Source organism: Pezoporus flaviventris, unplaced genomic scaffold, assembly GCF_033815535.1.
Source record: "Pezoporus flaviventris isolate CSIRO_AGI_PZ_B2104156 unplaced genomic scaffold, CSIRO_AGI_Pfla_v1 ptg000035l, whole genome shotgun sequence".
In the NCBI taxonomy this organism is placed as follows: Eukaryota; Metazoa; Chordata; class Aves; order Psittaciformes; family Psittacidae; genus Pezoporus; species Pezoporus flaviventris.
The window spans coordinates 6,285,794-6,298,124 of record NW_026892583.1 but is presented as its reverse complement, the minus strand read 5'-3'; the positions used below and the strand labels follow the sequence as shown (position 1 = coordinate 6,298,124).

Here is a 12,331-nt window from a genome sequence, read left to right as displayed (position 1 = left end):
TTGAATTTCTCATAATTTCATCCCGCAGTAAGGTAAGGTAAGGTTTGAGAGCAGCAGGAGCTCCCTTAATTAATGGCCTTAACAGGTCATAATCTACAGTTGCTCATATGGGAACATCAGTGGGTTCATACTCTTGCATGGCCTGAATACAGGCAGCTTTTGTAACAGCTGTGGGAAGCTCATTTGGGAATATAATAGGTATTAGTAGAGGTTCTTCTCTTTCCAAAATACCTATTCTGCTAACCCAGTATGCCACTCTGCTAGTTCTCAAGTGGGGATTGTTTGACGGTTCAGGACCAGCATTTAAAAAGACTCCACGACCCCAAATTCCATTGGTGTCATTGCCAGCAAGTAAAATTCTGTCTCCCCCAGTTAAACATACTTGCCATAAGTATTCAGTTTCTGTTTCACTCAGCTTACGGCTGTAGCGTACTTGTAAATTAGCCATTTGAATGGGCTCATGTGGGGTCTTTCTTTGAGTCTTCTGCTCCACCCCAAGGCCCAGTAGTTTCTTCTGTTTTTATTAGAGGTCTGACCTGATATATAGGAGGACGTGAATTTAAAAGGGATGAGGAATCATTTACTCTCATGTCATTATCACTGGAGTCACCCCAGATGTTTCCCTCCTAGTCTACAAGGAGTACAATTTCTATTCTGTACAGTATCAGGGGGCTTGAAAGGTTGCATAAGCATCATTTCAACCTTTTCTCCTAATTTTGCCCTTTCTCTCTTTCTTTCTGAAGTTGATTTTGTAACTCTTCAATTTTCAAAGATAGTGTATGTTCTGTTTTCTTTCCTTTTCCAGTTTCTTCTGTTAGGTCCTGTATCTTTTTGCTGTCATCTGATCTATGCTGATAAGGAGTTTCTACACAGAAGCCTAATATTTTGCAAATAATTCCTTTTTCATCTTTTTCTTATGGCATCTGTTCACAATTAGTTGCTATTTTACAGCTTCCCAATTATGCCAATTATCACAAGTCCATTCTTCTGGACATGTGAGACTCTGGCTTATTCCATGTTTTTGTAAGTAACCAGTGGTACCATTTGCCATCCTGCCGACTTCACCGCAAGTCCCACTGCTTCTACAACGCCGCTCGCCCGTCACTGCCCAGCCGCCATGCCGGCGGAACTACATTTCCCGGCATGCACCGCGGAGGACCAAGGGTGCCTTCCGGCGTGCAGCGCGGCCACTTTCCTGGCGGCTCATTGGCTGTGTTGGGCAGTGGCTCCGCCCCGCCGTGCGCCGCGGGTCTCTGTGGGGTCGGCCCGGCCCGGCCCGCCCCGGCGCGGAGTGGGTTCGGTGAGGGTGGTGGGTTTGGGGACGTGCGGTGGCTGGGTCTGCTCGGGCCTGGCACGGGGATGGACTTTCGGGCCGCTGCCTTGGTGAAGGGTGTGATGTGTGAGTACCGAGGCCGCGGGGAGCAGAGGCTGCGGGGAGCTCCCTGGGGGACAGCTGGGATGATGGGGGGGCTGCACCGCATCTGGTGGAGGTGAGCGGGGCAGGCCTGGCCTAGGTGGGCTGCACCGGACATCTTGCCTTGGGGCGGGCATGCGTTTTGCTTTGTGTTGTGAGCATCCTTTGTTGCTGCAGTAAATCCTGAACGTTGTTGCCCTGTTTTAATACAAGCTTTGCTAGAGCAGGTTCTCTGTTACAGATGTGTAGCTATCATCAGGTCTCTTCATACCAGCCAGAAGCGTTTCCTGGGTTGAAACGTGGCTCTGGGGGCAGAGTTGCTCACTTACCCTTCTTGTAATACGTTGCTAAAGGTGTGTCTTAGTGGAAGCATATATGAATGTGGTGATAAATATCTGCTAATTTAAAAAAGTGGGGCTGATAGTGTGAAATACTAAGGGTACAATGAAGTAAAAGGTATTTAAAAGTGGAGTAGTTTGCATGTAGGCTTAAATTATATTAAGAACTGTTCAGGGGTGCTTATGAGCTTCAACTTGGAAAAGTGTATGAGCATTGGATAAAAGTGTCATTGATGACTGAAGTTTATACTTTGTTGTCCTTTATTGATAGCGTTTTGATAACAACGGCCTTGTGCAAGTAACAGATTTCCTTCTCATGTTCCCTGTTGTGCTTTCTGAAGTGCAGCTTTAAAGAGCTTTGTAGATCAGGTGAGTTCTGAGGTGTGACCTGAGTGAGAAAAGGATTGAGGCTTCTTGGACTTTGTTTTCAGCATCAGTTCCTGGGATTGCTTTTCCTATATTTCTGCTGATTTTTTTCTGTTCATTTGTTATTTGTTACTTTTTTTCAGTCAAGCCTCAATTACTATATTAAACTAACAGCCTGAACTAATAGATCCTACAAACCCCCTCCCCACAAAACGAACAAAAAACCCAAAAAACGACCAACAAACAAAAAAACCCCCATCACCCCCCCCCAAAAAAACTAACCTGAAAAACACTTAAGCCTTCCAAAAATTTAATAAGTCTTGCTGAAGATTGAAATTATCTCCCTGTTAGCACTGCAATATTTATGATGAATATTGCAGGTTCTAAGAGCCAATGCAGAATGGCTTCATAACTGGTTACCTTGGAAAATAGCTTCCTATTCTGAGGTCTGTTCAGGTAAAGGCAACTGTATTGTCTTTTGTTTCTGTTCTTGCTTGGCTGCAACTGGAGTGGCAGTACAAGCCAACTGCATTTGCATCATAATAGTAGGTGCTATGTTCTGGTGTTTTCAGTTTGAAACAAGTCATTGGTTTTAGGCAAACTATGTAGGTCTGTTATCTGAGCCAATGTGGTTTCTATGACTGAACTTCGTATAACTTCTAGCTGAAATGTCCCGAAATATTTGAAGAGGTGTCAGCTAAATGAATCTTAATTTATGCAGGGCTGTGATATCCAGTACAAAGAATAACAGCAATCACTATTCTATGAGTACATGTCCAAATTGCGTACAGAGATACAAAGACGTGTAGATGGCTTGATCTAGGTGAAATTAAGGTATTTTTCCATTGATTCCCCCCCCCCTCTTTATTGTAGAGAAAAAATTCATAAGATATCTGGAATAAAATTTAAATTTGATTGAAATCAGATTTATATTGATAACATTTTTAACACTGGTACTCATCTTCTGTAAACTCTGCCACCAGGTGGTGTCCTAAGATTTGAGATGTTACCTGACTCAAACCAGTGACAGGAAAATAAGCAGGTACTATGCATTACAAAAAAACTAATTTGTTTTTATGAAAATATTATTCATATTTGTAGTGCAAGATTTTTTTTTTTCCTCATCTAGTCCTAGGCCATCTTGCATTTTGATTGTACATCCTGAGTTGATAGAGCTGCTGATATTCAGTCCTGGGGCAAACTGCATTACAGAGATATAAGAATTCAGACAGACTCCTGTATTTCATCTGCATGGCCATTAATGACTACTGTCCTAATGTTTGGATCCTTAACTTGAATTTACTTGACACCAGAGCTCCATATACTGAAGAGTGACCTGAGTACCTTGGTCTGAGCATCTCATGTCACTCTACAGCTGTTTTTCATACTCCATAGTGACTGTATAAATAGAAGGAGCCCAAGGGAGAGAAGTATCAGCACCGGTGGATCCAACAACATCTTATTGGTCCTCTTCACTCAGGATATTGTTCGTCTTGGGAACTCACCCTGATCTGAGCCCTGCGCTTTTGTGTTCAGTTCTTTGGGCTGTTATCCCTAATTTGCATATGAAGAACAGAGAGGCATTGCTATGATAATGATGGACATAGTTTAGTGAGAACTTGCCCAGTTCCAGAGTGGGGTTCTGAGGGGGTGGGCTGGTCTGTGCCCCATTCTTAGATTTACTTGAAATAAAAATAGACATCAGTGAAAACTCTGTCTTTGTGCTAGGTGTTGCCCTGCCTGTGCTGGTCTTTCGAAGGTATTTCTCCACACTCTCCTGATCTTCAGTTGCCTTCCCAGTGTATTGCATAAAGGCAGTCACACTCCTGGGATAGCATGCAAACAGTTTCTGATCGGTGTGTTCTAGGCTAGATAGTTGAGTTGACTGCTGCTTTTAACAGGAACTTAAAGAACTTGGATCTGTGAAATAACTCTTCGCTCCTTGTAGCTCAGTGTCAAAACAGTTGAGCACTTGGATGCTCAGTTATAACATTTGCTGTGCAGTGGTGCTGCTTCAGTGCTGGGAGAGTCTAGAATACCCTCAGTCTGTCATGAGGATGAAATTTAAGTCTTGGAAACCAGGGAGGCATTTACCTTAAAAACTGCTTCTGGTACAAGTATTTTAATTCTGTACAGTGCATGATAGTGTGATAGAGGAGAATAATGCTGTGAGTCCTGACTTAACTTTAGTAAATCCTTAAGTTTCTCTCTGTTGGTTGGATAAATTGCACAGATTAGCATTTCCAGAAGGAAGGTTAAAATGCCTCCCACATATGCCCAGAAGGAATGTTAACGTAATTGGTAAAAGTTACTGTTGAGGAAGGGGAGAATCACTTCAGGTAGATCTTGAGATAGTGAATTCAGATGCCTCAGGGGAAAGGAAAGTTAGCCTTGGAACCTTGGTGCTTTATTCCGCATAAATCCTGCTGGAGGTGATGAAATTTGAGCATAGGCCTCTGTTATGATGAATTACTTGGTTTTGTACAGCATTCTCGCAGCAGTGCAGGGCTTTGATGTTTGGGGCAGTGTGTAATACAGGGAAGTAGTTTTCTAGTTATATTTTTTATCCTTAAGAAAATCTCTTACTAGGCTGTAATGAAGCATTACTTAGTTAAATTAGCAATCATTATTGCTTTGGACGGCTTGTATATCGTAATTGCTGGTTGAATACAGCTATCAAAGGCCTATGTGGGGTTCTCCCAGTTTTCCTGTAAAATTCTTGGCAAAGTAAATTGTGCTGATAATCAAACTATATATGGTCTATCCTAGCAGTGGTTGTTTAAGTGCTTTCCAGGGCCTAAATGCACTTCCATTCCTAATTTTTTTCAGCAAGAGGCTTGTCTCAAAGTCAAAATGACTTTGCATCTGCCACTTCTTCCCATCAACTGACTAAAGATTTCCTGAATGCACATTGTGGTGAATTGCTTCTTTCCTCTCTGCTTTCCTCTCCTTTCCCATGTGTGTGGTAGTTGTATTACTGTTCTACAGCTCCAACTAGGACGTATGCAATCTGTTGCTGCAGGAGAGAAGGATCTGAAACAAAAGGAATGAGATTGCTGTGAGGAGCTGAGGAGCATGTCGCTGCAGAGCGTTCTGTCACAGTTGAGCTGCTAGACTTCCATTCTTGTCAAGTGTAGAGTTTCCAGTGCTGTCGGTAGGGACATGCAGCACTTAGGCAGGCCTTTAGACAGGCCAGTACTGCTGATCTCTTTGAGGCCTCCTGAGGATTTCTAGGCAGCTGGAATGCTGGGCTGCCTGCCTCACTGCATGGCACTTGTGGCTTTATATAGTCAGAGTGTTCAGCCACTGATCTGTAGCAGATTTAATCTTGAAGTACATTTTTAATGTATGTTACCCGGTAAGGTTGAATTACTGTGGACAAATGAATGTTGTAGCAGGAAGTAGTCTAATGCCTGATTTTCTTTGTAGACTATTTTTACTTGTGAGAAGTGTGCTCCAACACCTCTCTAGCAGACTTGCTTAAGTTAATTAAATCTGTGTGTGTGCTGTTTCCAAGCTCTGAGCAGGTGCAGGCTCTGGGCAAGTTGCATTTCCATCACATAGCTGTGGAATGCATCTCTTTGAAGCAAACAAATAAATATCACTCACTGTTCAGTTACATTCCTGTAAAATAGAAAGTTGTGACATCTCATTTGAAAGCTTTACATTTTGCAGTTTCTGTTTTATATGGTGATGGTATCTTTTTGGCAAAACCTCATGTTTGTTCGCTGTTTACTTATTTTTGAGTAGTTCATTTTCCTGTTAATGTTCCGTAAAAAAGTAATTTCCTGTTCTATGCAGCAAGTTGGTAATTTCAAAAGTACAAAATATTAAATCTAATAAAAGCTTGAACATTGCTTGGTGTTTCAGGCTTGGGGGTTTTGTTGTTAAGCATTGAAATATGCCTGCATTTTTGTAGGGAAAGTTCGTTTTTAAGTTGTGAGCATTACAGTTTTGTGATAGAAGAGACTAATGTATGATGAGATGAAATGTAATCACTGACTATATGGTTCAAAAGCTGTCTGGTTCTTGTCACTGTTGCATAGTGAGTGAGGGAATACGTTGAATTTATAATGCTTTTCAAAGTACTTAATGAAAGTTCTTTTGCAGTGAAATTGAAGCAGCTCATTAAAGTGAGCCACGGGTTTTCTAGCAGGGTTTGGGAGAAAGCTAAGTGTCACGGGAAGTGGTTTATCTCTGTAGACAGTAAGTCAAGAGGCATCTGGAAATAGAACATGGGTGTGTCTTCTCCCAGTCTCTGTAGCATCTACTGAATCTCTTTACTTCTGGGTTCTTGCCTCTAAGGGCTTCTCTCTGGAGGCTAAAGCTTTGCTTTTCATAGTGACATCCAATAGCATTTGAATTCCATTAGTATTTTTAGTGCTCTGTCATAAGTAATGAACAGTTGGTTGGGCAGTTATCTTAAAACTCTTCCTGTAATCCTCTATCATTACAATATGTTTTAATTAGCTAAAACAGGTGTAATGTTAGTTCTGCTTACATGCTCACTTGTGTCAGCAAGTCACCACACTCCACTGCCCTGCTTTTCCTGATAAGTCCCATGCTGCTGGTTTGCCCTTGTGCAGAATAAATTCTGTAGATACTTGAGTAATCTTGATGAGATCCTTAACACATGTGTAGGGTATTACTCCACTAAACTAGAAATTAGAGCTAGTGAAGAATGTTGGGGGGAGTACAGACTATTTTAATCCAAAAAGGAAGTATCTGAAATTGATGCAAAGATTAGCACCCTTTCTTTTCAGGGGTAACTACATATTAAAACATCTCTTCTGTATTAGGTAGGTGGTGAAACCTTTGTCATTTGTGTGTGGTAATACTTCTCTTAGATCTGTTGTAGCTGTATAGATCTGTGGATAAACAGTGTATTGATGATGTCCATCTATACTCACCTAATAACCTACTGGATAATCATGAGGCTAAAATATCTCATTTTCTGTCTCTGCTCCCATTAGCTTAAACTTTCCTTAACTATTGTCTCAGTTAAAATGTTTCAAAACAAGTAAGACTTTTTGTGTGGGGTTTAACATTTTTTGTTCCAAAACTGCATTTCTGTGTTCTGATCTTCTGTGAAGGGAGGAGCTTCTGCATGCACATCACTGATATCATCTGAATTTATGTGTGCTCTATATGACTTAGGGTGGTGCAAAGTACTCAATTATATTGTACCTTTGTTGGGGGTGATTTGTCAAAAAAAACCCCAGACTGTTACTAACGATTCAGGTACATCAGGTGCCCATGAGATGAATCTAGAGAATGGACGTTTAAACACTATCAGATATTTTAGTGAGATCAAGAATGACAACCTAGGAATGCTGGTTATGATGATTGAATCTCCTTGTGTGTTTTAAGTGTGTTTTGTTTTGTATGGTGATGTGGATGTTTGCAGGGAGAAGACTGCTTTATCTGTTGTCTAAAGGTGAAAGGACTACTGCAACTCTTGATTCCTTCCCTTTAAACGGCACAGATGCTGGTGCACATGTTAACTGTAAATGGACATGCATATCTGGAGGAAAAGAGTTACTTGCCAAAGAACCACATTTTGGAATCAGAATGGATGTAGTTTTACTGGCTGTTTTTTGTTTGTTTATGGTTGAAGAGGACCACAGAATGCCAGAGCTGCTTTAACTCTGGGTAAAAATTCAGTTCTTGCCCTTTGCTTGCAGCTTCTATTCAGTATCTGATTCAGAGGGTTTGACATCCCTGATATAGAAGGTTCATGGTAAATAGTTAGAATTAACTTTGTAGGGTAAGATGAGGAGATGAGCCATTAAAGAAGGTTAAGTTTGAAGGTAGTAGCTAAGTTATCTCTGAAGTTGATTAATGTAAGGTAACAAAGCTTGGAAGGATTTATCTTTTTATGTGGAGATGTGAAAATGCCTAGTAGTAAAAAGATACATTTATTTCCACTTTAGGGTGAGAAACTGCCTCTGCCAAGTCAGTTAAAAAATTACCATAATTCTTGATCATTATGCATTTTAGTGTCTTGTAAGAGAGGGAAAAGGCAAAAATTATACCCTGTTTCTTTGTACTGTCTTTGTATTATAACCTAGACTATTATGTACCTCTTTAATTTAATTGCCATCCTTATGAATTAAACATTATGATAAAATATGTATACCGTTTAATTTGATCTGCTGCTGCTTTCATTTGCATATATGCAAGTCTTAAGGTGATAAGTATTGAAATGTTTACTATTCTGGTGCAAAGTTTTAAATAATCTCATACTGTTGGGAGTAATTAATGAAAAACAATAGTTTTTATGAATTACTCCAGTACATAAGGTGCCCGTGTACAGCATGGTGTTAAAGAATGTGTCTTAAAATGCTGTCTAAATTGAATATTGTGTATGTGTAGTTCTTAGGGAGGTTAATGAGGGAAATACTGAATTTAAGTCACTTCAGGTTTTATTTTATGGTGAACAAATTGCCTCATGAACGGTGAAGACTGCTGGTCTTTGATGTCATGAATGCCCTTAGTTTAATTTTGCTGGGGCCTTAAATATCTTGAGCTGTCCTGTGTACCAAAGTAAAGATCTGAATTTGTCATTCTTGGTTTCCCCAGTTCCTTACCTCTCAATCAGAGTTGAAAAGTGTTTTGCTAATCTGAGTAGATGAGAGGATGCCTACAGACCTCTACTTGCTTTTAGAATGAGTGCCATGTGTTGGAGGACAAGGAGCAAAATGAAAGAATGGGAAGGCTACTTTTTATTATAACTGGTTTAGGTAACTATTCAAAGCTACCTTATTTTTCTTTACAGAATATTGATTAGAATCACAGACTAGTTACGGTTGGAAAGGACCTTAAGATCATCTAGTTCTGACCCCCGTGCCATGGGCAGGGACACCTCCCACTAAACCATGTCACCCAGGGCTCTGTCCAGCCTGGCCTTGAACACCACCAGGGACGGAGCATTCACAACTTCCCTGGGGAACAGTAATGGCAGTGACTGTGTTCACTTGAAAGGTGCCTAATGAAGCCTCAACCAGCTGTGTCAGTTGCTCTAATAGGGGTCTGGATCTTGCTGTATCAAAGGTTTTGTTTCTGTTCTCCCCTTTACCCCACCTTTAAGTTTTTTTTAGTTCATCTAGTTCAAAACATCTCTTTCCTAAAAGGAATTGAAAGCAGATTTTTGGTATGACAGTGGTTGTATGCACAAAACATCCAGTCTGAAACAGCAGTTCTGAAACCATAGAATCATAGAGTAGTTAGGGTTGGAAAGGACCTCAAAATCATCTAGTTCCAACCCTTCTGCCATGGGCAGGGACACCTCGCACTAAACCATGCCACCCAAGGCTTCGTCCGACCTGGTCTTGAGCACTGCCATGAATGGAGCATTCACAACCTCCCTGGGCAACCTATTCCAGTGTCTCACCACCCTAACAGGAAAGAATTTCTTCCTTATATCCAATCTAAACTTCCTTGTTTAAGTTTTAACCCATTACCCCTTGTCCTATCACTACAGTCCCTAAAGAAGAGTCCCTCCCCAGCATCCCTATAGGCCCTCTTCAGATCCTGGAAGGCTGCTATGAGGTCTCCATGCAGCCTTCTCTTCTCCAGGCTGAACAGCCCCAACTTTCTCAGCCTGTCTTCACATGGGAGGTGCTCCAGTCCCCTGATCATCCTCATGGCCCTTCTCTGGACTTGTTCCAACAGTTCCATGTCCTTTTTATGTTGAGGACACCAGAACTGCACACAGTAGTCCAGGTGAGGTCTCACGAGAGCAGAGTAGAGGGGCAGGATCACCTCCTTTGACCTGCTGGTCACGCTCCTTTTGATGCAGCCCAGGATACGGTTGGCTTTCTGGGCTGCGAGCGCACACTGCTAGCTCATGATCGTTTTCTCATCAACCAGCACACCCAAGTCCTTCTCAGCAGGGCTGCTTTGAATCTCATCTCTGCCCACCTGTAGCTGTGCCTGGGATTGCTACCACCCAGGTATAGGACCTTGTAGGGTGGTTGAAGTGAAATTATGTACAAGAGGTATGAATTCTCTAAAAGAAATTCAGCACAAGTGTTTTCATGAATAGTAGCTTACCTTAACTTACTAAAACAGAATAATGCGGAAAAAAATCCTGAATGTTGGTTCTTTATTTTTAATTGCAGGTATGGGATAAGATCTTTCCAGTGTACTAAGCATGGTTCGAGAACAAAAATGCATATTATGTCACGTTGTGTACAACTCAAGAAAGGTAAGGAATTAATGCCTTACCTCCTCCAGTAGTTACTAATCTTAGGAGATGAATATGAACTGTGTGTAAGAAATGCTTCAATTTTAAAATTGTGCTAGGTGTGAGGGTTTTCCCCTTTACCAGGAATATATTGATCAAGATCTCTCACAAATTGTATATTTGCATGTGCCTCTAGAGTTTCTTTCTTGAAATGAGCTGTGCAGTATGCTTGCTTCTGAACGCTAAAAATATTGAGGTCTCTGAGTTGCTTATGTTGTTGTGTAAAGCTACTAAAGTGAAAAGCACTCAAGGTTATTTAGCTGTAAATTGTGATGAGAATACTGTAATACACGAATTTTTTGTTCCTTTAGGGATATGTGTGTTTGCATATGGAAGATGTGTATCTGCTGTGTGCTACATATCGTGTAAAGTCTGCTTGGAAACTGAGTGTTTCTTAATGCACCTTCATATATTGCTTAGAAATGCACCTTCATATATTGCTCAGTACATGGATATATTGCAAGTTCCAGTGTATTAATTAACACAACTTTTCAAGGTTGAAGATGTTGTTTAACCTTTGTGGGTAGGATTTCAAGGACTAGAGAGAACAGTAATTAGTATGTGTTCAGAAGCTTTCCAAACGCTTTGGCTTAAATGCCAAGAGAAAGTTAAATCTTCTGAGCTGCTTCCTTTTGCTGAATTATGACCGTTCTTTCTCTTCAGCAGCTCTCTTTCAATAGCAGTAAGTTATAACAGCACTGCAGCTCATGGATCAAGGTTGCTGTAGACAACAAATTGACATGTTAGATACATCTCAGTTTCTGAAGTACATCTAGCAGTAAAATTGTATGTGATGATGAAATTTCAGCTGTGTCATAATATAAATAGAGAGAGACTGCTTGAATCGCATGGGAAAACAGCGGTTTAAGTACTGTGATTCTGGAGGATGATATTGATGAGACTTGTGGTTTAAGCCCAGCCATGCAGCCTCTCTCTCACTCCCCCCCTTCTTTCCCCCGATCCTGGAGGGATGGGGAGGAGAATTGAAAGAATATAACTCCCACGGGTTGAGATAAGAACAGTCCAGTAACTAAGGTATAGCACAAAACAGCTACTGCTACCACCAATAATAACAATAAGGGAAATAACAAGGGAAGAAAATACAAATGCTCACCACCTGCCAACCGATACCCAGTCTGACAGAGCAGTGATCTAGCCCTTCCCAGTAACTGCCCCCAGTTCTACACCCTGGGCATGATGTGCTGTGGTATGGAATACCTCTTTGGCTAATTTGGGTCAGGTGTCCTGTCTCTGCTTCGTCCCGGCTTCCCCTCCTCCCTGGCAGAGCATGAGGCTCAGAAAGTCCTTGGTCAGACTAAACATTACTTAGCAACAACTAAAATCATCGGTGTTATCAGTGCAGTTCCCAGGCCGGAAGTCTAAAACACAGCACTGCACCAGCTACTGAGAAGGAGAAAAATGACTGCTACTGCTGAACCCAGGACAGACTTCAGAAAAAATGAACAACAGTAACTTGTCAAAAATCAGTCTTATGAGCTCTGCTTCATGCACTCCTGTTTGTTTTTCTCCTGGAGTTCTGCTCCCCTTCTGCTGAATTCTTATGACTCCACTGTGTCCTTCCTCAGGAAAGGTAACATTATAAAACTTCCTGAGAGTGTGACTACTCGTGCATTCACAGTCATAATGGCAATTGCTACAGCCCTATGGGAGTAGAGTACACCTTCCTGCGAGTCAAGGGGTTCTCAAAAGTGGGCTTTTCAAATATGATACTCTGCTTTGTTTTGACTGATTTTACTTTTTTCCCCTATGTTGAAGGAGATGGAAGAGCACGTAAGAAGCATGCTCCACCACAGAGAACTTGAAAACCTGAAGGGAAGGTATGAGAACAATCTTGAATCCTTCCTCTCAGTACATTGTATACATAACTCTGGAAGAACTCATGTCCTGTTTCCCATACAAGCTGAATTGCACAGTTTATTTTTATGTATCACTTGGTTGCATGCC

The 12,331-nt window shown here is 41.3% G+C and overlaps 1 protein-coding gene across 2 annotated transcripts in view; it reads left to right on the top strand.

Moving 5' to 3' along the window:
- Positions 1–1,256: 1,256 nt before the first annotated feature.
- The window catches only part of ZNF106 (zinc finger protein 106), a 35,776-nt gene continuing 24,701 nt past the window's right edge, over positions 1,257–12,331 (top strand). Inside the window, exons 1-5 of one of the 2 annotated variants that reach the window (XM_061462371.1) lie at positions 1,257–1,399; positions 1,656–1,767; positions 2,024–2,121; positions 10,242–10,327; positions 12,143–12,204. In XM_061462371.1, coding sequence (XP_061318355.1) covers positions 10,274–10,327; positions 12,143–12,204 — 116 coding nt within the window. In that variant the 5' untranslated portion in view covers positions 1,257–1,399; positions 1,656–1,767; positions 2,024–2,121; positions 10,242–10,273. Of the gene's footprint in view, positions 1,400–1,655; positions 1,768–2,023; positions 2,122–10,241; positions 10,328–11,862; positions 11,958–12,142; positions 12,205–12,331 lie in introns of those variants that run through there. The other variant, XM_061462372.1, reaches the window with a different exon arrangement.